Genomic DNA, 27,446 nt, shown 5'->3' on the forward strand with positions numbered 1-27,446 from the left:
CCAGCTCTTCTTCCACCTCTCGTACAGCTGGCGGAAAATTTCTCCCTGCCTAATAATGATGTAACGCCGTGCTACTGTGCGCTCCCGAGCCAGGAATTAATGGAGGGGATTGCTTGGCTCTGGGTCCCCAGTGAGCACGCTCATTTGGAGGATGAGGTGGGCACTTAGTGCTCTGCCAATTGGCTTGATGGAGATGCGGCGGTCGGACCCCCCTCCCCGTGTCTTCCGCTTCCAATATCCTACATCCTCTCAGGTTTAGACTGGGTCAATCTAGGGGATACCCAAGCCCACAAAGATGTGAAACCTCTCCTATGGTATCTTCTTGACTAAACCTGCTGATTATTAATATTAGAAGAGATATGTGTGTGTCTAAGAGAGTCTAACACCAGTTTGAAATGGGAAATGTGATTCTACACAAAGGCTAAATAGATAGACGCAGTACTTTTAACGGTAAGGTGGCAAGACGGACAAAGTCAAGACACTTTTCGTAGCGGCAACAATGCAGCACAGGATAACAAACGAGCAACTTTCCTTGTCGCATGCTTACACACAGACACAGAGAGGAAGCACCGGACAGGGTGACACTAGACTATGCGCCACAGGTCCACATGCAACACTGTTTGTCCTTCGAGAACAATCGGAAAACACACACAGTAAGAGTTAGAGAAAGAGATAGCAGAGGAGAGGACCCCGCAGAGGAGGCGGGAGGGGGACTTACAGTATCTCCAGATCGCGCAGGGCTCGGAAGGCTCCATCTTCGATGCAGCTGATGTGGTTGCTGTCCAGTTGCCTGCAGATGAGAGACAGGAGTCAGAAGCAGGTCTGCAGACGAGCGGGGGGCTGAGAGGAGGGGGAGATGGGAGGAGGAAAGGGTGGACGGGGGAGTGGTGGGGGCTGCAGGAGGGAGACAGACACACTAACACACAAAACGCTGGATCTTGTAGCTACTCTCCTCTTCTCCGCACCGCAGTCAGGATAAAGGACCAGCTGGCTAAAAGTGGCCTGTCTGGCTATAACCTCTCTCTCTCTCTTACTCTCTCTCTCTCCTATCTCATCTACCTTTCACTAGCTCTCTCTCTCTCTTCAGACTGCTAACTGTGGGGGCAAAGAGAGGTAAGAGAGAGAGATAGAGCAGGAGGTGGGCTATAGGGCACAGCCCAGCCCGTCTGTCAGTTCTCTGTAAATATTAATTGCATTTTCTCCCCCCCACCCTCCTTTCTTTTTTTTTTAAGTCAGAAAGGGAGTAATTTCATTACATTAGAGCACCCAATCCATTACAAGCTTTTACCGGCTCTGTCACAGAAACAATTTCATTAAGGGAAGGGGGTTCGTAAATCAACCGGGGTCACGGCGTTGCGCGAGCAGACGCGAGTGCGCTTCTTTCTTTTGCCGTCTTTTTCCTTTTACTCTAATTTGCAGACTTTGGGTTTTACCCCTCCTACTCCTGATTAACCGCGCCCCTCCCTCTTTTTTTATTCTTAAAAGAGAAATGGGCTGAATAAAGAAGAAATGTGAATGCTTTACTTAAGTCATTTGTTTGGCACACATGACTGAAACGCATCTCAAGAGACGTGTAATGAAGAAGAACAGAGCATCTCTGCCATTCATTTCGGTCTCTCTATTCTTTCTTAAATGCATGCATCCGACCCTACAGTATATCGGCTAATAGAAGAGGCTAAATGAGCCACCCACAGCAAATGCTTTATATATCACTATGTATTTCAAATAACTTAAAATAAATGAGCAAAAGCAAAAAGTTGGTATGTTGTAATTCTAGCGTTTTCATTCACAATATACAGTATAGAAAAATAACGCCACTTTCTCTTGAGAATATAACCCAGGAGTGGATGTAAGGTGTGATAAAACTATCCTGTAGCTTAACTAGTAAAGCATGTATGGATAAATTGTGAGGTCGCCTACATATCGCACTTGCAATATGTTTCATGTGGCTCTTTTTCATTTAGCAATGTGGAGCCAAAGCTATTTATTTAACATGCCACTCAATGCAGTGTGGTGCAAGCAATGTGTCAATGTGTAATACAGTCCTTCCAGAAAAAACGCAGAGTTTTTTTGTGATTGTTGCGGGCAAACATCCTTAATCTGGGCGGCATGTTTTCTTAAAAAATGCGATGGAATATGCAGGATATTTATGCAATGAAATTGCGGGAACTTGCCAAAATTGCATGAACTTGCAAAAACATTGCAGCTTTTCATTGATGTTCACATCGCGTAATTACGTCACTTCCTAACATTCCCATGACAACATGGGACATGGGTGCGCATGTGTGAAGTAAATGCAACATTTCTCAACTTTCTGCTAAGATATATGTGACTTTTTGCTACGAAAATGCGGGATTATGAAATCATGCAAGCCCGCATTTTTTTGCGAGCAGAAATCTGCAATTTATGCGGTGAAAGTGCGGCATATTTTTAAAAATGTTACGCGAAAGACTTTTAACAAAGATACTTATGATCATAGGCAAGGTTGTACATTTGCTACCCAGTCTCACGAGGTTTCGTGATATAGTCACAATTTTTTTTATTCTTTTTTCGTGATATTATCACGAATTTCCGCATTTTTTCGTGATCGTATAATGAATTCCTGTTTTCGTGTGATTATCACGTATTGGTTACTCAACTGCTTTTTCCTATTTTTAAACCATTGTTGCTAAGGTTTAGGGTTAGATTTGGTGCGTGCATTAGAATGTCACTTTATATATTGTTTTATACTATTTTTTCTGATAAATTTTTTTATATGTCACCTGGCGTTAGGGTTAGAGTTGGGTTTGGGTAGGGATGTCATTTTATGTAAATCTAACCCTAAACCGAAGCAACAATGGTAAGAAAATAGGACAGAACAGTTGAGTAACCAATATGTGATAATCACACGAAAACAGGAATTCGTTATACGATCACGAAAAAACGCGGAAATTCCTGATAATATCACGAAAAAAGAATAAAAAAATAACGTGACTGTATAACGAAATTTCGTGAGACTGGGCTGACATTTGTGAATGTGCATAAGTGAATGAGAGTGTGCGATGTGTGTGAATATCCAGTATGCGTGTTTGGTGAGTGTTGGGTAATGAAAGTCCCAGTTTTAATTTTTCTGCTCTAATTATATTGGCCTTTAATCATCTCATTCATGAGCCGTATTGGTACTTTAGGGCTCCTGTCCTGCCAGTGTCCCATCTGGAGTGCACAACACAATAAGACACACAGACATTCGTCTCTCTTTCCTTCTCTTGCCAGTGTAATGCTAACTGACTGAATTTCATTCATGCTCAATATCTATTACAACAAATGACTCGCAACTCAGAATCAGAACAGAAGATGATGTGTGATGTGAAGCTGCCCCCCCAAAAAAATCATACAATTCGTCTCTCTTCTCTTAACCCCGAAAGAAAGTGATTTTCAGATCTGTGTTGTACGTCTTGAGTTGTGGGGTCAGCTTTCATGCACATCCCTCCCTATGCTAGCCTGAGGTTCAGCGGGTCGTAGCACAAGCGGCGTACATCAAAAACCAAGCTTTGAGCCGCGTCTGCTAGGTGCAGGAGCTCGTAAAGCAGGCTGTGCCGCACCTCGCCCTCTTGCCCATAATTCAAACCCACGCGTAGTCGCAGCGACATTCTGGGAGCATGAAGCAGGTTTTTTATTAGGACTCAGATGAGAGCTTCCCACAAGGGGACTGAAATGAAACCGTCCATATGTATCTGTACCTAAAAAAAACGGTTTACTGAATATGACGCACTGCAGCCAGAGCTACTGTACGTCTTGAGGATGCAGCTCTCTCATTTATACCTCGCTTGTACCATACACCTAGCGGGTCCATCATTTTCATCCAATGTGAATGCAAACAAGCCTAATTTGCTGCTCGTACCAAAACTGACATAAAGGGATCCATACCCTGCTGGAAAACACGTTATGTCGATATAAAGCTCATCAGGCAAAAATCTGTATGCTTTTGCAAAAGAACCCATGGGGCGTATGATGACATTACCCGCTACATCACCGCTTCATGAGGTTACATGGCCGGCGTAGCGTCTCTGGCAAACAGTAAGAAGAAACAGCTAAGGCCATAAACGCAGACAGAGATATTGTGTCTGGTTTAATAGGGTGCAACATAGACTCTTGTTAGCTGGAGGAACCATCTTGACCATATTAACCAGATGGCCCGGCTATAAAGGGTGTGGGCTGCTTGCTGAAGGGGGATGCTGACTCCAGCAAGCATTGGCCAGTAAAACAGTAGAGATGTAAGGACAATATAAGAGACAGAGATTCAACCTTTCCTCAAAGCGTGCACAGCCATTTCAAACAGAGGACATTAGGGCAGGAAAAGCATATGAGAAAATCAATTCGTTCCTGGAACGGTGCCTGTACGTCTTTTTCTCCTTCTTGCCAGTTAAAAAAAATCAAGGGCTGGACTATTTCGGCAATTAAATCAAGAGTCACCTTGCCACGCACTGCAGAAGCCGGTGGGAGTAAAGAAGGGAAGGCAGTGCTGCTGATGTACAAATCTCTACTTCTATTTCAATCCTTGTTAGTCCTTTTCTTTTTTACAAGCCTCTCGGACAAATGAGTCTTGCCTACCTGTTCCTATCACTCATCCATCAGAGCATGACGGTGCACGTGACAAAGATGTAATGGGTGCTCAAACACTACAGTACGGATGGCAAAAAAAATATGTTTCAATTTAAAGTACAGTATGTATGTATAAAATCCGAAGATGTTAATTTGAAAATGAATGCATTTCAAAATAATTAGGGATGCACTGATATATCAGTATAGGCAGATAAAAGCAATTTTTCACACTATCAGACGTGGCATGGTCAGGGCAAATTATATCCTGACAATCAAAAGGGGCGGAAAACGCATCAAAACTCATGTTGTGTGATTATTTTGAATTTGGTGACAACAGAATTGCATTTTGTATGCTCTGCTCTTCTAGGATTTCATGACATAATAATGTGAAACAAGGAGTAAAAGGCAAAACTATCGGTATCTATTAGTATCGGTAGATGTCTTTCTAACTGTGATTGCACACCGCCAACGACTTTGTCTCTGTGAGTAGTCTCTTTCAATAACGTCGTTAGGAGGCGTTCCTAATTCTGGTTGTGCAAGTAACAACCGAGTAACCTTCCTCTCAGTAAATGACAAAAGACGGATGACGTGAACTCCACCGAAAGTCACTCATCATTTGCATAAAGTTGAACTGTTCTCGACTTTGTCATGTAGCTGGACACACCCACTTCCTGATGTCAACAGTCGCTCGTGTCGCTGGAAATCGGCGTTAACTCCACTGCTTCAGTCTCATTGGTTGTCGCTCCCAAAAGTCCCTCGTCCTTTGCATAAAGTTGAACTATTCTTAACTTTGTCATGTAGCTGGACACGCCCACTTCCTGTCACCAATGGCTGCTGTCACTCTTATAGCTGGAAATCGTCGTGAACTCCTCTGCTTTACTCTCATTGGCTGTCGCTCCCAAAAGTCACTCGTCAATTGCATAAAGTTGAATTGTTCTCGACTTTGTCATGTAGCTGGACACGCCCACTTCCTGATGTCAACAGTCGCTCGTGTCGCTGGAAATCGGCGTTAACTCCACTGCTTCACTCTCATTGGTTGTCGCTCCCAAAAGTCCCTCGTCATTTGCATAAAGTTGAACTATTCTTAACTTTGTCATGTAGCTGGACACGCCCACTTCCTGTCACCAACGGCTGCTGTCACTCTTATAGCTGGAAATCGTCGTGAACTCCTCTGCTTTACTCTCATTGGCTGTCGCTCCCAAAAGTCACTCGTCATTTGCATAAAGTTGAACTGTTCTCGACTTTGTCATATAGCTGGACACACCCACTTCCTGATGTCAACAGTCGCTCGTGTCGCTGGAAATCGGCGTTAACTCCACTGCTTCAGTCTCATTGGTTGTCGCTCCCAAAAGTCCCTCGTCATTTGCATAAAGTTGAATTGTTCTCGACTTTGTCATGTAGCTGGACACGCCCACTTCCTGTCACCAATGGCTGCTGTCACTCTTATAGCTGGAAATCGTCGTGAACTCCCCTGCTTTACTCTCATTGGCTGTCGCTCCCAAAAGTCACTCGTCATTTGCATAAAGTTGAACTGTCCTCATCTTTGTCACGTAGCTGGACACGCTTACTTCCTATCGCCAACGGTCGCTGTCACTCGTATTGCTGAAAATCAGCATGAACTCCACTGCTTCACTCTCATTGGCTGTTGCTCTTGAAAGTCGCTTGTCATTTGCATAAAGTTGAACTCTTCTCAACTTTGTCATGTAGCTGGACACGCCCACTTCCTGTCACCAACTCCACTGCTTCACAACTCCACTGCTTCACACTCATTGGCTGTCGCTCTCAAAAGAAGCTCATCATTTGCATAAAGTTTAACTGTTCTCAACTTTGTCACATAGCTGGGCACGCCCACTTCTGGTTGCCAACGGTCACTGTTGCCCATGTCACCGGAAATCTGTGTGGGAACTTCACTGCTTTACTCTTATTGGCTGTCGCTCCCAAAAGTCGCTCGTCATTTGCATAAAGTTGAACTGTCCTCAACTCTGTCCTGTAGCTGGACACGCTTACTTCCTGTCACCAATGGTCGCTGTCAAATCGGTGTGAGCTCCACTGCTTCACTCTCACTGGCTGTGGCTCCAGAAAGTCCCTCGTCATTAAAATAAAGTTGAACTGTTCTCAACTTTGTCACATAACTGGACACGCCCACTTGGATTGTCGCCAACAATCGCTATCCCTCGTGTTGCCGGAAATCGGCAAGCTTCCATTGAAATGAATGAGACTGCGTCACTCCGCTGTTGCTTTTAGCTGGCGATGTGCACGCAGCATAAGTAATCAAATTTCGGTATCAGTAAAATTTGTATCTGTGCATACCTAAAAATAATGCTAATTATTCATTATTTATTTACAGTATAATAGAATAGAGACATGCACTACTTTAAATATAACAATATTTATGATCCTAAAAATGTAATATGCAAAATGTAAAATTATGTTGCTGTGCAAACTGAACACGTACCATAACTTTACCTCATTACTTCCAACACTGTTGTCCATCTGTTATGTACGTCTGCAGACACATATTGACCTGCATAGATGAGTGATGGTACTCTTGTGTCTGGGATTCATTTGACAGAGGTCAATGAGGCCAGAGATGGTACAGACAATCAGTTAACTCATTCTGACTGGGGTGGATGGCGGACACACCCGTATATAAACATGCCTCCACAAATGTGTGCATCACTCTGAAATACCTTAAGACCTCCCAGTATGAAAAATGATACTTATGGCCCTAAACATTTAGCGAGGTGTGGTGTAATGTTTAAAGTTTCAGGGTTCAAACCCAAGAGGGCGATTCTGTGAGGTCATGTATTGTTGAGCAATTAACATTAGTCCGTATGTATCTCCAAAAAGGGATTTTCCCTAAATTACTACTTGCTAGTGATGATATCAGAAAAAAAGCCCTGCTTAAGAAATGTTTCGCACTTCTCTGCACTTTAACATCTGACTCAGCCCACAGTGGGAAAACTGTCTTTCACCATCAGAAAATACTGTCTTTGAAAGCTGGTATCAGATACTGCGGGGAAACTGTCCAGAACTTCACTGAACATTCAAGTCTGGGAATGTGTAAAAGCGTTACGGCTACATACTATGGACAATCTCTGCCAACAAACAGACTAAGTGCACCATTAAAAATGACCTCAACTTTGCGCCCCTAATTCATTAGAGGGAATTATGGAAAAACTGGTCTCAGGAATAGCTTTGAACGAAGCGCAGTAAAGCTGCAGAGAGTGTAGTTTATTATTGCAGCTTGCGCTCAAAAGCCCACAACATTTTTTAAAGAGACAGTTCACCCAAAAATGAAAATTTTGTCATCCTTTACTTACCCTTGTGTTGTTCTAAACCTGAATGAGTTTCTTTTGTTAAACACGAAGATATTTTGATAATGATGGTAAGCACACAGTTGCACATTAACTTTCATAGTAGGAAAAACAAATAACATGGAAGTTAATAGGTAACGTTATTATTACGTGCTTACCATCATTTATTAAAATATCTTTGTTTTCTACGTTAGACTAAAGTGTGCTTCAAGATGTGCTTTGTCTGCTTTTTACATTTCTAAAAGTAATTTTTCATATGGAATTAATTACCTGAACATAGACCACACTACCGAGTTCAACTCCTGAATCTATTACGTGATGGTACAGGCAACCAGTTTTTATCGCAGAAATAAAAAATGTTTTATCACAACCCCACCTATTACAGGGCTATTTACCTAATAAGTAAGGTAAGGAACATTAACTCTTTCCCTGCCATTGACAAGTTAACTCATCAATTAAGAGAAAACGTTTCACTGCCAATGACGAGTATTTCCGGCAATCCGCAATATCGCTATTATATTTTTCCGCAACGTATACAACCCGGAAGCAACGCCTCACATGAAAGAGTAATGTTGCATTTACACCAACCGTGGTAGAGGCGGCAAAAATGCGCTATTCGCACATAGTGGGACGCTTAAACATTTGAGTTTACTCTCTTCATTCGCGCGCAAAATTCTAGTCATTCGAGACATTCACGCGGAAATCCGCGTCACGGGAGGGGCTTCTGCGACTCTGCTCACTTCCTGTAATCACGTCACTACTACAGCAAGGTCCTGATTGGTTAACGCGGCGCAGAAATCCGCCGAAGTTCAGATTTTTCAACTTGTGCGTTTCAACTTCCGCGCCGCAGGATGCCTAATCACGTCTTTGCATTGACTTAACATGTAAATTACCCGCACTTGCCGCCTCTACAGCGACTGGTGTAAACGCAGCATAACCCTACAGTCACATTAGCTACAAAAGTGAACGACACCGAGCTACACGCACTCGCTTAATGGGTGTTCCTTGGCTAGTTTCTAAAAGCGGTATCAAAAGTCACTTTAGAGGTATTGTTAAGTTACAAGAACGGTATTTTTGGATTTAAAAGTATGTATTTCTTGATAAAAGTAACAAAATATATGAGATTAAATACCAAACTTATCAGATATATACATAAATACGCATTTTCCGCCATCTTGAATTATTTTCTCAGACTCGCCCACAGACCTACGTCACGCTGCTCCTTCACTCCGATTGGCAGTCGCTTTGTCACATCGCTCAGCATTTGCATAAAATAGCCTGCTTGTCTATTTTGGCCCGCCTTGCTCGCGCACCGGCGAGCTCGTCGCTTGTCGCTGGCCAACGGCCACTTCCATTGAAAATGAATGGTAGCCTGTCGCTCTGTCTCTGTCGCTTGTACCTAATGTGACTGGGGGATAAGAACTCCGTGTATGTTTTGAGGATCGCTCTGAATCTGAGCTCTATCAAAAGTACTTCACAAAAATTTCATTATCTCAGCTTTTTGCTCAAAATTTGGTGTTTTTAAAGAAACCCATCCATATTCGAGAGGTGATAAAAAAGAGAACTAATGAAGGTAAGAAAAAACGTTTTTTGGGAGGGTCTGTTCTTTCATTTGATATATTGTATGTTTATATATTTAAAGAAGAACATTTTCTGGAAGCCATTAAACTTTTGTGACCAAATGCTGGCACTGGCTGGTAACTTTTTTTAAAAATGCTGGCGGGGAAAGAGTTAAAAGACATATTTATATTAAATTTTTCTGTATTATTAAACTGTACCTCAGCATCCGGGTTACCGTGTGTTATTAGTTTTAAGCGCTTGTTATCTGTGAATAACAAACCTGCAAATGTCACGACTGGCCAATCAGAATCAAGCATTCCAACGAGCCGTGTAATAAGGAGATTTATCATAAACCATTACTGTAATTGCAAATGGCTGTGAAACATTACTCACCAGCAATATCCTGAAGATATTCATCTTATTGAACCATACTGATTAATTGAATTTTCATCAGTGCTAAGCTTATTAACTGTTATGACAAATGATTCAAGGGGCATAGATGTAGGACACCTGACACATTTCTTTCTTTCAGCAAGAAAGATTATTACCTTTCATTTCAGCTATCTGTCTTTGAAATAAAAGGCGAGACTTGTAAAACGCACGGGATGGGTTTCCTCTTTAATGTGGGAGCATCGCTGTCGTTGAGGGAAAAGGAGAGTTTACCGAAGCCTTTATAACTGTAACATCATGCAAACTAATACATAGCGGCTAATGGTTGCTAGGGGAGATGAGGGAGAAACAGTTGCAGGTTCTTGACGGCGGTGATCCCTCTGAAAGCCTTACGAGGAACAGCCTGAATCTGATTCTCGCTCAGGTCCCTGGAGAGAGAGAGAGGGGGAGAGATAAAGAGAAAGAAAGATAGATATTAGGATTTGTTTGAAGGCACTTCACTTTCAGGTAAAAAGCGTCTTAGGGAAGATGGACGGTTTGCGGCCGCCCCGCTGGAATGATACGCCTCGGCTTTGAAGTCTAAGACCAAATTGTTCTACTGACCATAAATGTCACATCCTCCTTTATTCGTCTGGCCTTTTATCACTCCGTCTGTGTGTGAGTGTCTAATGAAAAACATTTCTAAAGCAGTTCTTTGTAATAAAAGGTTTCATAGCTTTATATGAAGCAATCGTGCACTTTGAGTAACCAGAGAAAACACAAAAAATAAGAACGTAAAATTAATGCCTGGTTTCTTTAAGGCACAGTTATGAACCAAATGATGTTTGACATGTCGCAATGGTTTTGCTTAACTTTATTAAGCTTGTTTGTTTGGAGGCTCGCGCAGGCAAACATAATTTGAAAACCAGAATGCAATTACTGGCCAAGAAGGAAACAAATGAGATATGGAATATCTGCCCGGCTAATCAGAACGTCTGCTCCGGAGTCATGCCTGCTACGTATAACACAAAGAGACCACCACGTTGGTTAACCTGCCTGACCTTGCTACAACCAATTTCACTGATAAACAATCAGGCATGGATCCAAACACGGTGAGGAATTCTGCCAAAGCTCGTGCGTGGGACGTAATGATGTATCAACTACGGTATTGCCAGCAATTTCCTCTTAGGAGCATTAAAAAAGTGCCGTTACACATACCCCCACAACCCGATATGTGTGTTTTCTTTAGATTTTTTTCTTAAACCAATCAAGTTTTATTATAGTAAAAAATCGTAATAACTATGTTATGCTTCGCAATAAGGGGATATGCTATTTCATTTAACTGTTCTTGACATGTTCAGCAATTTTTTTCTTTCAGGCACTCCGGGTACTTTCCTCGCTTGATGCGAACATCATGTTTCTTTGTGTATCCTTCAAACCATGCGGCGTATTCACATAGGAGTGAAAACATTTCATATAACATCCCGTGTTTATACGCCACAGAGTGAGAAAATAGAGAAAGCGCTGTTTATACCATCATCATGCTGGGAACGGGTGAACGTATATCTTTGCTCCCTCCATGTCGCCAACTCTTTGAAAGTCTAAATGCGAAACGCAGAGAAGAGCATCAGAAACATCTCTTTGGTTTTTCTTTTTAAATCTTTATCAATGCCAAAGTGCCGGCCTTGTGCATCCTTGACTAGTGTAGTGCGCGCCGTAGTACTTTACAGCACTTCACTGCGAATAAATGTTTTATTGCTTTGTTTACTCAGTGGAACCTTTTTCATTATTTCTACAAAAAGGCAAATTGTCCCAGCCAAAAAAACGACACTTAAGTAGCGCAATCAGTCTCAGTGGTGCTCTCATTGAGAAGACGACTCTAATGAAAAATGACTTGACACTATAAAGGGAAAATCGTACTGCTCAAAAAGTACTATATAGGTACAGCATCCGCCTTGATGCCATATCAATTATCTATACTGTAGATAATGAACCAATCTAAACGACTTAGGAGGAATTAATACAAGCTTTCCAAAGAATCGGGATAATTGCATGTCAATTTTCAATTCGGTTAATTGCAGGGAAGCATGGCTTTCGGTTCACTCTGTAAATTCCCCCTCTGCAATGTTTTGGATGAATATATTGATTTTTACAGCAAAATTGAATTGAGCTGGCTGCCGGTATACACCCAGATCGTTAGTGTCACATTGAGCATCTCAACAGACACTGAATCTTGCAGGTTAAAGATACATATTCAAAGCAGAAAGGCATTGTACCAATGCACTGTTTGTTGAAGGAGACCAGCGTTGGCCCCTCCTCTAGCAATCTGCTTGCAAATTTCATTAATTTCATTTGGCTTTGGCCCTGCTCTCGCTGACTGTCAGGATGTCTGCCATAAATCTCCCTTTGATTCCATTACGGCTCCCATGTCCAGACAACCCGGCAACGCCAAAACATATTACAGATAAGCGCTCAGCAACACGCAAGGATATCAGTGCGGAGCGGCATGGAGGATCTATCATAAAAACATACAAACACTCACATACTGGATCACCAACGCACACAAAATGTGTATTTTCCAAAATAATATCTGCAAATAGTATGTTAGTACTAGGTGTAGTTTTATAAAATGCTGCAAAAACACAGCTTTGTTGTTTTCATAATATCAAGGTTACACACTGTTTTCAGATACCATGTACTTAAGAATATAAATTACAGTAATAAGTATTTCTGAGCAACAATTAATGCTGACATTAAATGTACCATAATTTTTGTTTCTTAATTGCTTTAAAAAACACCTTTCTTCAGGGGTCTTTCAGCTACTGCGCATGCACGCAGGTCGGCAAGCGCCTCACGTGACTGTACAGAGCCCGTCCCTCAAAAATGTGTCAGTCTTTATTGATCGATATTTGGTTCTTTCAACTAGAAGTCACCAGAGCGGCCATATTGAGCGTTCCATTGCCCCCTACAGTATTTATAGAAATAGGAGTTTTCAATCTTTTATATCCAATTTCTTTCTATAGCTATTCAGAAGGCATATGATGATGTCATCACATCCAAACCAGAATGTTTTAAAGGATTACCGTAGTCCATTTTCTTAAAAAAAATCCAGATAATTTACTCACCACCATGTCATCCAAAATGTTGATGTCTTTCTGAAATTATGTTTTTTGAGGAAAACATTCAAGAATTTTTCGTACAACATACAACAACGTCGGAACGGTCCTCTTTCTCCACACTTGTAAACACTTGGGCGTAGTTTCGCATACGTCCTCCGTGACCTCTTGACGTGATGACGTATTATGTGAGGCCGTGCTTTACAAAATTACAATCGTTTCGCTAGATAAGACCCTTATGCCTGGTTTGGGATCATTTAGAGTCCTTTAAAACTGCAATTTTAAACTGCATTAAAACTGTTAAGTGTTGGGGTCCATTGAAGTCCATTAAAATGAGAAAAATCCTGGAATGTTTTCCTCAAAAAACATAATTTTTTCTCGATTGAACAAAGAAAGAACAATCAAAAAACATCAACATTTTGGATGACATGGTGGTGAGTAAATTATATGGATTTTTTTTTTTTAAGAAAATTGAATAATCCTTTAAAAATATCAATAAGCATTCAGGGTGTGTTGGTCAATTCTGTTTCTTATCACCCTTTAAAACAGCACGCTTATCTTTCAGCTGGAGGTGGAATGGTACAGTTTTACAAGAAAGTAAGTTGCCGACTTCGCTGTAGTTTTCTTCCTTTCTCTAAAGCACAATGGGACGGTGGGATTGTCAGGAAAGCCAGACCTAAACATCAGCTTAAATTAACCAAGAAACCTATCTATCCGTCTGTCTGTCATCCATCCATCCATCATCTCTTTTTCTTACATTGAATGCATATTCTCAAAGTCAAGTTCTGCCTCCTTCAATCAACTTTATCAGGAACAAACTGAAGCCCAGCTGGGTGACCATATCACTGATATGTCTCCTACCATGCCAATGCCTCTCTCGCTATCTATCAACCGCTGCTTTGCTTTAGTTCACGCTCTTGGCAGGGCTGTTATCTGCATGCCAGATTGAATCTAAAACGTAAGATCCTTGCATAGGTGCTGATGCCTGTCAGTGGCTTCCATCTTGCTTCTGTTAAGTCCCAGCAGCACTGACAAATAAGCCCTGAATGATCATACATGTGGCCAGAACACGTTTGCGTTTTTCCACCTGAACGTAGTCAGGTGAAAGGTTATTAAAACCCTTTGGCTATTCTAACAAGATATATTACATTACATTATTCATTTAAAGCACGCACTCATAACCGGGGCCAATCACGTCGCTTTCATATTACATCTGACCCGACTGCTTCAGGGATGTCCAGTTTAAAGGTTTTGTAGATATCTGTGTGTGTAAGTGAAAAGCAGTGCACCCGGCTGTTTCAGGCCGAGTCTACAGGCATGGGACGGGAATTACAATTCGAGTTTCGGAATCTGGAGGCATATTTGTTTTTCATCTGGGTGTCAGGGGGAATCAGGCCGTAACTGCGACTCGTCGAGCCTGACAGGGTTAAGACAGCAACCTGGCCGGGTCGGGTGCCGTTCGCTCGGGTTATGAGATGCACATTTCTGATTTCTTTCATTAAAGGCACAGCCAGAAACACAAAAGAAAGACGACCCCCTCAGGGGCTCCATAAGCATTTCGTTTTATGAAACCTGAGATGACATCTGTGGATATGTATCCATTCGGGCAGTGGTCTCACATGATGAGCTGCATGTTCAGTAATCGTTCTCTCTGTTCCCCTTCTATTTCTTTTCCCATATCAGCAGCAGCTTGTCCCACTAAAACGGCAATTCATCTAACACTTATTCGATAAAGATATATAGAAATATATGCATAATAAATACCGACCCATCGCTCTTTTATGGCCCCGGTTATGGCCGTGATGGGCGGCCCTCACTTACTGCTGGCTGGAGTCTCTCTGCTCTGCTTTATGGCCACTTTTAAAGATGGAGTCAAATTAAAACACTATGGATTTCTGGCCTGAAAGACTATATACTGTAATTGGCCTTAAGGATGACAATAGCTCTTAATTACACTGAGTACAGGAGCTTTTTCATAGGACCCAGGCTGCGGAAAGGGGTCTTTTTATCCCATCTTTCTCATTGGTCGAGCCTCTCATTCCCTGACTTTAATTGGAGTTATTATTGCGGTCGATCCGTTGAAATATCTCTCTTAAACAGAGAAGGGTTCATGTAAATATTATGTTCTGGCAGGTGGCGCGGTACCAACGGCGAAACACATGCTTGGCTGTAAATGTGAAACTCCTCACCGAAGCCTGGAGGATTTTCCATCATCACATTACCTCTCTTTAAATGGAGCTTCCACCTGCAGCGCTGACTGTAGGATGATCAGAGTAAACATTTGTGAAGGTTAATACATTTCTGCCAGTGAAATCAAATGATACATCCTGTTCTGAAGTGCACCAATAATACTGTGGTGGAATTGTGAGGCGCAGAGAAAGAATACGCTGATCTGAAACACATTGGGTCGCGTTCGCTAATCATGCGTACGCACGCATCTGTGTGTAAAAATTGCATGAATGTTACTTTATCAGTAAGCTTTAAATCTTTCTTCATTTAGGAGAACATCTGAAAATTAAAAGGGAAAAAATTGCCTGATGGGACTGATTCAAAATACACAATGCCTGTATCAAAGAACATTTGGCTTTACTCAAAGATATTACCATACATGTTTTTGGCATCTTTAGATGGCGGCATGTGAAAAAAACTACATATTTAGAGAGTGATAAATTGCTATACAGGTGACGCTGTGCAAAATGCCCTTATATGGCATATTATGCTAATTTTGGGTTTATGTTTATTACCATGTGTGGGCGTGCACTCTTTCATTTATTTTACCAAAATCCAGATTCATCAACAGTATAGAATGACGGTAAAATTTATGAGGCACAAAATACAGTAGGAAGACCCGTACATATGTGAACGTGACCCACTATCATCACGTTTCTGTAGCTTAGTTGTTGGAACATTGCGTTAACATCACAAAGGTCATGGGTGCGATTCACAAAATTTACACATACTGATAAAAATGCTGTATGCTTTGAAATGCCTAGCAAGTCACTTTAGATACAAGCATCTGCCATAAAGTGTGACCCTGGACCATCATAAGGATCACTTTTTATAAATTGAGATTTATACAACATTTGAAAGCTGAATAAATAAGCTTTTCATTGATGTATGGTTTGGCAGAGATACAACTATTTGAAATCTGGAATCTGGAAGTGAAAAAAATGAAAATATTGATAAAATCGCTTTTAAAGTTGTCTGCATGAAGTCCTTAGCAACACATATTACTAATAATAAATCAATTATAAATGTATATTATATATGATAAATATTATATATATTTTTATATATTTAATATCCTGTTTTATATATGAAGAGTTTGGTTCCAAAACGCGATAAAGACTATTTTTTATTTAGTTACCGCCAAAATCAGTATTATATCAGGTCAGTATTAAAAAGTCAATCTTAATTTTACGCAAAATCCAATATCGGCCGTGTTATTCTGTCATCTTTTCTCCATTTTTCCAAACCGCAATAAACGCCACTCCTCCTTCTCTGTAGAATGCAATAAATCCGCTTGACAAATCACAGCGCACAATTCCACGTATTGTAAACAATAATGGCAGGACGTTGAATTCACACAGAATTCTAGTTTTTATAATAAATCTTTGAAAATCAAATTATGGATTTCAATTTTTTTAATGTGATTATAACCTAAAGATGCTACGTATGTGAAAGTTTGTAACAGAAAATAGTGGTTTTCATCTTGTCACTTTCTTGGTATAGAAAACACATTTTTAACGAAATTGGTCAAACTGGATTAATTGCATTTTGGAACCAAACTCTTTATATATTTAATATCCCAACGATCATTTTGACCAGTGGCGGCTCGTGACTTCTTTTCCGAGGAGGCACTAATGCGCAACTCGTCAAAAATATTATCATATGCACAGTACCTATGTGCAATATGTGCCTACTTTGACCGCCACTGGTCAAAATGATCGTTAGGATATTAAGTAAAATCATATTCCATGAAGATATTTTGTACATTTTCTACCGTAAAAAAATAAAAAAAGTATTAATCATTAGTAATATCCACTTCACGTGGACAACTTTAAAGCCGCTTTAATCAATATTTTCATTTTTTTACACCCCCTGATTCCAGATTTCAAATAGTTGTATATCTGCCAAACCATACATCAATGAAAAGCTTATTTATTCAGCTTTCAAATGATGTATAAATCTCAATTTATAAAAAGTTACCCTTATGATGGTCCAGGGTCACACTTTATGGCAGATGCTTTTATCCAAATTGCCTCCTCGTAAGGGTTCATGATAAAAGAGACGCTCACTTTTGCTAGATACTCATTTAATCTCATGTGTAATCAGAGTTTAGTGTTAAATTAGTGTCATGAACCCTTTCGACGTGTATGCAGCAGGCACGTATTTTGACATGACACGCAATGCACATAGGTTCCCATGATGCACCGAAAACATATTTTTTGACATGACGATGCACACACATGACACCTCGAGCATAAATTTTGTTTTTTGAGGATGCACCGGCCGCCACTGATTTTGACCCATACAGTACAATGTATTGTTGACTATACTCGTGCGACTTATGCCTGGTTTTGTGGTGCAGGGTTACAAATGTAAATGTCTTAGACCTTTATTAAATCAAAGACAATCGTGAACATCAGGACACCACCAACGTGTGACCTTGTAAGAAATTGAAAGCGATATTGAAGGACAAAAGTATTGCAAACTAATAAGAATCTGGCAGCATCAGCTTTGTTTCCTTCTCCAGTCATGTAACTGCTCTTGTTTAGCTTCTTACATGTAGCCCAATGTCTTCTTGATTTAATTAACTTTGTGCTTTATGAATAAAAATATTTCACTATTGATCATCCAGAGAGCTGACGCAGGCTAAACCGGGACAGCTCGCTTCATTACGCCGACCTGCGTTTTTTCTGATAGCGAGGGAGGAGTTGAGGGTCGAAGCTGTTACGGAGGGGGGCATCTAAATCAAAGTAAATGAGCTCGAATGCTCCCTTGGGTGTCTAAAGCATTTTTGCTAAAGCTTCTACATTCCTCCGCCGCCCCTCGGAAAGACTCCATGTATGGATATTATAAATAGAAAAGGTTTCTTACCCCCGCGTTAGTATCTATTATGTTTTGTCAATGCTTTAATTAAATTGGATAGCTTAATGTGATTTATTCTGATCTATACACTTTATAGGCCCTAAAAGCCTTTTTGGCTCCAGGCCCGAAATACGTCGAACAAATTCAGATGAGTTAGTGAAGAAAAACGGGGGAGAAGATGAACGCAAAGGGTGATTTGTTATTGGCTAATTCACTTTTATTCCTCGTGTGCCATTTGGTTTAATTTTCTTTCTTCTGCCTCGTCTTGCCCCGCCTCGGCCCGAGATGTACGGAAAGCTTTTAGGATCATTTATAGTCGCAATAAAATGCCAGTTATAAGAGATGAGGAGAGGATGCCAGCTGGTACGACCCGTGCGCTGTGTAAACTTCACTTTACATCCTCGAAAGGTGCACTTGCGACCCCCCTTTGTTAGACTCCAACATCGGCTTGTACGAGCAGTGACAGTCTATGACTGATGCCAGATCTGCTGGTCTGTCTAAATTTTGGGATGGGGACAAAAACTAACATGACTGTATTGTCCTTTACCAGGTCCTCACATAAGGCGAGAGAGAGCAAAGGTGACAGAAATGGTAGCTGCTAATCAGACAATGGGATTTAGGAGCTTTTAAAGCGATTGGGTTGGTGGTAACAGCCGAGTCGCCTCTTTCTTCTCAATCTGTCCCTCGGCAATCGTAAATAAAACTAAGAGATTAGGAGATTGGCCGGAGGCGGGTGAGCTTCTCTTGGGTGGTGGCAGGTTGGGTGGCTTTCTAGGCCAAAGTTTCCATCCATCTTTTGGCAGTTCACAGTTTCCACGGAGACCAGGAGCCTTGCTGTCCAATTAACTCTAGAGCATGTGGTGCAGATTCCTTAGTGGTAATACTGAGAACAAGGCTTTGTTTGATTGGGTTAAGGTGAATAAGAGAACTGGGAGGAACACACTACACTCTAAAAATACGCATTTTCAATTCAGCTTTGGGTGAAAAATTGACAAACCCAATCAATGTGTTAAATCAACCCAGAAAATGATTAAATTTCACCCAACAATGGGTTAAAACAACCCAGCATAGATTAAATTACAACCCAACAGCTTGGGTTTGTCCATTTTTGACCCAACGCTGGGTTGAAAATAACGCAGCATTTTTTAGGGTGTACAGTACACAGCAGTAATGCGCGGGTCAATGTATAAACAACCCGCACCCCCCGACGTTTTCAGCAACCCACCCGCAACTAGTACCACAAAAAAAATAGTAGGGCTGGGCAAAAAAATTGATTTGTCGATTAATCGTTTTTTTAAAACATGGTCGATTCAGAATCGATTCTAAAAGAGCAGAATTGATTTTTTTCCCCCGTATTTTTTTCTGCAAACATTGAACGTAATATTAACATTAATCAAATTACTAGTCTTCTTCACTTAGTCACCCTCTTATTTGCCTTGCGCGATGTTACCAAGGAGCGAGAGGTGAGCCTGTCTTTCATTTAGTCCTTAAAATCGACGTTGATGTCACCTTCACATAAAAAGTAAAAGGCATGGAGGCATTTAAGATTTCGCTAGCAAGACGATGACGATAGTGTTGTGGCTTTTAATTCCTTTTTATTAATTTCCCACTTGTAAACTTATGTTCACTGCTCTTTTTTATTAATATAGTATTTGTATTAAATCTATATTCATTGAGTTGAATTGAGAATTGAATATAAAAACTAGTGCTGCACAATTAATCGCATCGCAATCGCGATGTCAGCCTGTGCAATTATATGACAGCAAAATGTTGCAATTTTATTAAATAAATAAATGTGTGGACTTGTTAACACAAACTTTCTGATAACAGTTTTATGATTTTCCTTGCTGTTTTAAAAAAAGAAAGAAAAACGAACAAAAATGGCAGTGCACGTGTGGCATGCACGTGTGTGGCGTGCGTCGTCACTTGTGTGTGCTCAGCGCGGAAATACCAGAGCGAAGATGGATGCAGAGGAGATTGACAGTGATCTGGTAGCAAAAAAAAAAAAACTCTACGTCTGTTGTTTGGCGGTATTTTGGATTTAGGATTACTGACACTGAGCAGTTGCTACATCACGTGGCATTTCGAAAACATTTCTAGTTTTGCACATTTTAGCATTATCACTAAACTGTGTGGGGATTTTCCTTAAAACCCATCAAGTTGACTCATGATACCATTTATTATAATCGCAACCGCACATCGCAATATCAGCATCAATAACCGAAATGGGAAAAATTTCCCAAATCGTGCAGCCCTAATAAAAACCGACCCGAGATCCGAAATCGAAAATTGAATCGAGAATCGAAATCGAATCGATAGCTTGTGAATCGAAATTAAATCGATCTGGAACATCTGAATCGATACCCAGCCCTAATAAACAGTGTACCCGACCCCCTCCATTCCCCGCATTTTTTGAAATTAGTAATTGCTTAAAATAGTTAACTGGCATAATTATTTTAAACGACCCGACCGACCGCGACCCGAATATCATAAAAAATATTTTCGGATGACTTGTAACTGCGGGTGACCGCAGACAACCGCTCATTTTGGATCAACCCGCACATCACTAGTACACAGTAAATCTTAGGAGCAAGTCGCCATGGGGCTGAATGCATGAAAGGTGCCCTATGCATATGTGCATTGTAAATCCATTGATTATAAGGTGAAAAAGTGCGTTATAAAATAAACACATTCAAATACTACATCACCTCTCTTCATACAAACATACATACAGCTATCCAGCTAATTCTGTTTCAGCTTAAGGGCGAGAAAAATCAGGTGGGCACAAAATCTCTGAGAGTAAAAAACAAGCAAACCGGTTATCTTTGAAGACAACATGAGAATCACAGCAGAGTAATGAACAAACTCCTCATGGCAACTGGTAACAAAGGAATCGTCAGATCAGATCTGTCTACAAGTTCCCCGAATGCATTAGGTTGGAAGCTGAATAGATAGTAGGACAGCTGCTTGCTTTTGGTGAGCAAATAAGCCTAAGTCCTTTAAAATAAGAATAATCCAATTAGGGTGGGTAAATGGCTAATGTCTAACTAATCAAATAAAAGGCAAAACGGGTTTAGCCGACCATCTCTGGCTAACCTCAACCTGCCTTCCGCCTCACTGTAGGCTAAGATGATAAATGCAAGACGGCGATGCGGATCGGTTCCTATCTGATTGGCTGGTTCGGAGATTTCAATCATGCACCGTGACCGCACACCTGTGACAAAGTGAGGGACGAGTCAATATATATATAGAGGGATGACATTCAGCAGTATTCAATTAAAGAAATGAACAGACGCAATAACACAATATCACAAATCATGTAGCTGCAGCCGGGACCGAATGATTATCTGGTATAAATGAGGGTTGTTAAGTCTATTGGCCCCAGGAGGTTTTCTCCGAAATTTAATAATGGGAAACGTGGAAATGGAAAGGGTGGAATATTTTCAGAGGTTACAGGGGCAAATATGAGGCCGTGCGTGCCGTGCAAAAACCTCCATGTTTTAACTAAACAGATCTGCGTAGCTAAAAACTGGAGCCCGCTGTCAAAATAGATTTTCTTCCTCTGTAATTACTCAACATACGAGTACTAAGAAGGTCAACACAGCACGGTAATTAACATGTAACCCAACCTGAGAAAAGTCTAATTGTGTCCACAGAGAGGAAAAGAGTTAGAACGAGTACATGAGGCCGGGGTCCCGCGAGGGCCCAATCAGCATTTATTTTTTTAACATGTTAAAAAATATCATTTGCCTTTCCAACAATGGCCACCCAGCAAAGACGGATAAACAAAGGTTTCCATTTATGAATTATTACCCGGGTCATCAATTAGGTGAAAAGAGCCAGACCATTACTTAAGCGCTTAGCTAACATCTTTCATGTTAAATATTAGAAATGTGTTCCCTGTTTATTTTTTCTTTGAAGATTTAATTTCACACACGGTGCGGGTCACAGCTGGTACATTTATCTTGATCTCTCAGTATCTCTGAAATGGTCTCTCTATGATTACTCTCCTCGCAGCTCATTTAAAGTAACATGAGAATGTGAAGGAGAGAGAGAGAACAAAGCAAGCAAACCAGAGAGAGAAACGCAGATGCATCCTTGACCACAAGATGGAGCCCCCAGGCTTCTCTGCACCTTTAAACCGACCAATCAATAAATGAATCTCCGGCGGAGACGTATTAGACACCCAACAGGCCCAGCGCCTGGAAAGCCATCACCTTTACCCCACATGTGAACACATTAGCACACTGAAGGCTCGACTAGAGATGGACAATTATGGCTGGTGATATCTAGAGGGAAAACTAGTTTCTTAACCACAGTAGGACAGGCAGAACTGAATACGGCTAACAAAAAGACACCCTTTGGTGGAAATTTCCATATGTGCCACACTAACACAAAAACAACGGCTGTATTCGGGCACGGCTGTATAAGAGCTTCCAGTTTTATATACTGTAATATTTACATTCTATTACTCAACTGTCTGTGCTTCATTTGCCCTGGCGCTGAAGGATGAGCACCATTCCCTCTCATTTTCCCACCAATTTGCCAAAAAAGCAAAGTTCCAATGCCGTGTTTGCTATCTGGCCACTAAAAACAAAGTCAGCGGGGGATGGCAGATTGCTGCCCACCTACAGTGGTGCGTTTAGCATGGACTGACCATGTGAGCCACCAGGCATACAACACAGGCATAAGATTTCCATTTTCATGAGGAAATCGGCGTGTGGCATTGACAGGGCTTTCATTTTATTCACAGCGGGACAAATGTGCATTGGGGGAATGGGTGACAGAAATGGCCTTTGTCAATAGTGTTTTCTATTATGATGAAATTGAGCTGCCTCAGTTGCCAAGCCACAGTGTGTAAACTGCTTCACCGGATTATTGTCGAAATTTGGTTTATGCGACTTTCTTATCAAATCAGACACGTTGCCACATGCTGGCCGAGCAGGCCTTATAACAGCTCGCACAGTGACACCAAACATATAACTAGACGTCATCTCCCACACCAATGCAGAACCCTATGCTTGCCTTTTAGTTATTTCTATTCAGAAGATGTACTGTAGGTATTATTGAGCTTCCATCAATACTCAATTTGAGGCATTTCAGGAGTGGTTTAACAGTGTAGAATGCATATTTCTCGCATCAGTGAATACATGGTGCGTCGGCACATACACGCCGTGTTGCTCTAAGCACCCGTCTGAAGAGCCCTGCTGTTACTCTGCCCAAATTTACCTTAAACACCTTCTACATAAACAACATACTTCCTGTGCTTCCATCTTGGCTTCCTCTTTCGTTGGCCTTTAGCTCCTGTCTGTCCAGTGCTGGAGACACGCTATCATTCGTCCCTCATTGGTCATTGTTTGTTTTTGAAGCTTCAACTCATGGCCCAAGACTATCGCTTTTCAGTGCAACCCATTTCAACAATACTGGCTGGCGTTGGTTTTTCTCTGAAAGCCAAGAATGTGAAGTCTAAAGGATGGTTAGGACGTACACATAAGCCTCGCAGCTGTTAAATGTATAAACCGAAAGAAATTACACATGGAACCTTGGGCCCTTTAGCGTTGATCAAATATAAAGCTGTGTCATGATTATTTCCTTTGTGAACCTTGAACGTCTGCCAGAGCCTCAAAACGCTGAGGCCCAGCTCCTTTAGTCCTTCTTTGGCGGGTAAGGGAAACCTTCCATTACGGCTCTGATGAGCAAGAAATTGGACTCTAATTTTTCATACAAAAATAAATGGTGATTTGAAGTTTATAAACAACTGATGAAAAGTCTTTGTTTCGTGCATTGGAAAGTGGAAATTGTTAGCCCATAAACTAATGACAGCTTTATTGTGCCTAATGGGGATATATTTGGGGTCAGTGAGGTAATGCGAAGGCAAAGACTTTGCCACACAATGCGTGTCTTGCATCAACAAGGGCACGGCTGGTTATGACATTTGAGCGTAGCGGTGTTCATTTTTAAATGGTCTGAATTCACTTTCTTCTGGTTTGATCAGCGAGAGTGGTTCTGCAGGCATTCCCCAAGGCCGTATGTTAGGCCCCCCCACGTTTCATCCTAAATGGAATGTTCCATAGATGGTGAATTTTACTTCTACACAGGGGATGATCTCACTGATTATGACATCATGAAAGCAGGTTGATTTATTAAGACCCACTGATGAGGCCGTATTTAAATAAACATTAGCATCCTTTCCAGAGTTAAAGATATGGTCCCCCTGGGGGCTTACACATGGGCAGGCTGGGGGGGTTTCGGGTTAAGGAGGAAGTTGAGTCGATTCGTTTTAGAAAGGAACGAGTCAATGACTTTAACACTTTGCCCCTGTTCGAACTTATTTGCCCCGTGACAATCTCAACCAGGTGTCGGTGGAAGCGTGGGGATACACTTGAATCACCTATGCAGATTACCGTAAGAACAACAGCCTGTGGTGCTGTTAAAACTCTGCTAAATAGCTTGTCTACCCTTGTTAACACCCAGACCAGGGCAGAAATTGAGTTCAGCTGTGGCGTGGCATTACTGAGCATTTTATGTGCTTGATCATAAATCAGGGCCCCTCACGTCGATTGCAGCCCCTCAGGTCACATTTCCACCTTCCTCAGACCCATTTAGCTCCTACATTTTCTGCCTTTCCGGGGGCAGGGGCTAGGCATCAGTGGCAAACTGCAGGAATGTTACAGAAAGTGTCCCTACTGCCACCACGTTCAGAAAAACAGAAAGATTGCATCAACTATTTAAGTCAGTACTGAGTAATGCACAGGGTGCATTAATGCAGGTGCTTCTCACTGTTGGGGGGTTGCCATGCATTGACCAATATGAGCACAAGCTTTTATATAAGTTTTCTCACGGTTTGCAAATATGTGAATTAAGTTAATCATAGCTTCAGGGCAAGCATTTACAGAGAAGAGCAAAGGCCAGTGATTATGTCGTTTAGGGAATTGAGCTCTGAGTGTTGGGGGAACGGGACTGTTCACCTCCAATCTTGCTGCAGAGGGCAGCTATTGTATTTGAATAATGAACCTGAGGGCAATACGGCGTGTTTGTGTGTATAAATAATGACAGAGGTGTGAAAAGCATTTGCCTGTGCATAATGAAAGTGCTATAGGGAATGTGCAAGCATGTGTGCGCATTGGAGAAAGTGCCATATGCTTGCGTTTTGATTAATTGAAAAACAAGCGTAAAGATCAAAGACCTGGTTTAGAAGGGTTTGCCCAACGAGAGTTGAACTTCGATCATGCGAAGTAGAGGTAAACCCTACAGGTTCAATTCTGTGCACTTTGGTCAGACTCCTTAAGTGTCTGTTCGGGTTTTGCGACAGCTGGAAGAATTAGACTTGCTTGCAGAGCTACTGGTGGCTAAAACCAAGGTTATATATGATCAGGACATCGACCTCCAGCCTCCTGCTGTTTTGGCAGGTCACAGCTTTGCTTTATTCAGCTGGAGAACTCTGCACCAAAGCCACACCTGGCCATCTATGAATTCAGCAGATTAGTAACTCGTGGGGTTAACAACCTTTCACTCACTGAACTACTACAGTATAATTATTCCTTGCTGCGGTCAATGAGTCTGGAGTTAAATTTGCCAATATGGTCAGAGTCATGGCTTAGCAGCTCTGCACATGGCGTGACACATTGAGCTTAGGGCTCATGTGGGTTAGGGAGGCAAAAATTTACTTTTTTTTTTTAATCAGTGGCTTGCCTGAATGACAGTTTGGTTTATCTGACTTAAAGAAGGCTTGTTGACATAAGCAAACAAGATCACAGCATGCTGTGAAGCAAAAAAATAATCAAAAGAATTAGATTACACGCATGAAAAAACGTTGATTCAATCATATTCTGTAATATTTTAAAAATACTGGGTTATTTTCAACACAGCATTGGCTTTAAAAGGGACGAAGACAGGCCGTTGGGTTGTAATTTAATCTACAGTATGAGTTGTTTTAACCCAAAATGCTATGTTGTTTTTATCAATTGCTGGGTCAAATACGTTTTGAAAAAGAAAAAAATATTTTAACCCAACAGCTGGGTTCGTCCTTTTTTGATCCAATGCTGGGTTGAAAATAACCCAGCATTTTAGAGTGCAAGGTTTCGATTCATCTTGACTAGTTTCAGTTCAATTCAATATCATTTCAGTCATTAATATTTCATTTAAAATGTTAATTTTGCAAACATAGATCCAAATTAAAATATAAATATATGACTAAAATCCTTCTAAACTCTCAGAAAAAAGTACAAGAAGTTAAGAAAGTTGTCACTGTGGCAGTACCTTTTTAAAAAGTACACGTTTGTACCTTTGAACAAATTATATGGTACATATAAGGAGCTTTCTAAAAGGTACCATACACTCTCAGAAAAAAAAATGTACAAAAGTTGTCACTGGGACGCTGCCCTTTAAAAAGGTCCTAATATGTACCATTTTGGTACAGATATGTACCTTTGAGGTACCAGTATGTACCTCTAAGGTACCAATGTACACCTTTGAGGAACCAATATGCACTTTTTAGGTACAAAAGTGTACTTTTTAAAAAGGTACCGCCTTGTACCTTTATTTCTGAGAATCTACCAGTGAAAACTGTTGTACCTTTTTTCTGAGATTTTACATACGTAGCTAGTAGATTAAAGGTACAGTGTGTAATTTTTTAAGGATTTCTTGACAGAAATGCAAAATAATATACAAAACTCTATTATCAGGGGTGTATAAAGACCTTGAACCGTTATGTGTTTATTACCTTAGAATGAGACGTTTTTATCTACATACAGCGAGGTTCCCCTTACGTGGAAGTTGCCATTTTCTGCCGCCATGTTTCTACAGAAGCCCTTAACAGACAAACTTTTTTCACTAAATTTGCCTCCGACAATGCCATGTTTGTCCGGTGGCGGCTACCATAACTTTTCTATGTGTTTCAAAAGCGAGGGGTGAGCAGTGGACTGAGCCATTGGTTGCAATTCGCAACCTCACCACGAGATGCCGCTAAAATTTACACACTGTACCTTTAATAAAATACATTTTCTTTTTTTAGTGAATTTACGTTAAACACATTTGCATTACCCACTCACAATAACAACAGGGCAAACACAATGTTTAATTAATTTTAAATGACTTTAAATGATTATCATTATATCTGGGTTGACACAAACTGCACATCACTAAATTAAAGTTACGGTAAATTAGTAAATGTTAGTCCGACAGTTAAATTCATTAACAACAATTTACCTTTTACATAACAGCTCATTTTTGATGATTAGCAGATTTTTAAGCAAGAAAAGCAGATGATGGACGTGTACTGATTTAAAGTTGTGTCTCTGTGTTGTGCTTATACTGGCAGCGACTGATAAAAGACTCTCAGCAGAGAGTACAAAGGTTTTACTTGATCTTCAGGAGCTCAAGTATAGATAAGTTAAATGAACATAATAATCAA

General features: G+C 40.9%; 1 protein-coding gene across 2 annotated transcripts in view; it reads right to left on the reverse strand.

Annotated features, from left to right (window-relative positions):
• Positions 1-27,446, reverse strand: part of slit3 (slit homolog 3 (Drosophila)) — a 254,076-nt gene that overhangs the window by 84,621 nt on the left and 142,009 nt on the right. For both annotated transcript variants that reach the window (XM_073854133.1, XM_073854132.1), the window contains 2 exons: positions 10,205-10,276; positions 719-790 (listed from right to left, as the gene is read on the reverse strand). In XM_073854133.1, coding sequence (XP_073710234.1) covers positions 719-790; positions 10,205-10,276 — 144 coding nt within the window. The remainder of the gene's footprint in view (positions 1-718; positions 791-10,204; positions 10,277-27,446) is intronic.

The sequence above is a fragment of the Misgurnus anguillicaudatus genome, chromosome 16, assembly GCF_027580225.2.
Source record: "Misgurnus anguillicaudatus chromosome 16, ASM2758022v2, whole genome shotgun sequence".
Taxonomy (NCBI): domain Eukaryota; kingdom Metazoa; phylum Chordata; class Actinopteri; order Cypriniformes; family Cobitidae; genus Misgurnus; species Misgurnus anguillicaudatus.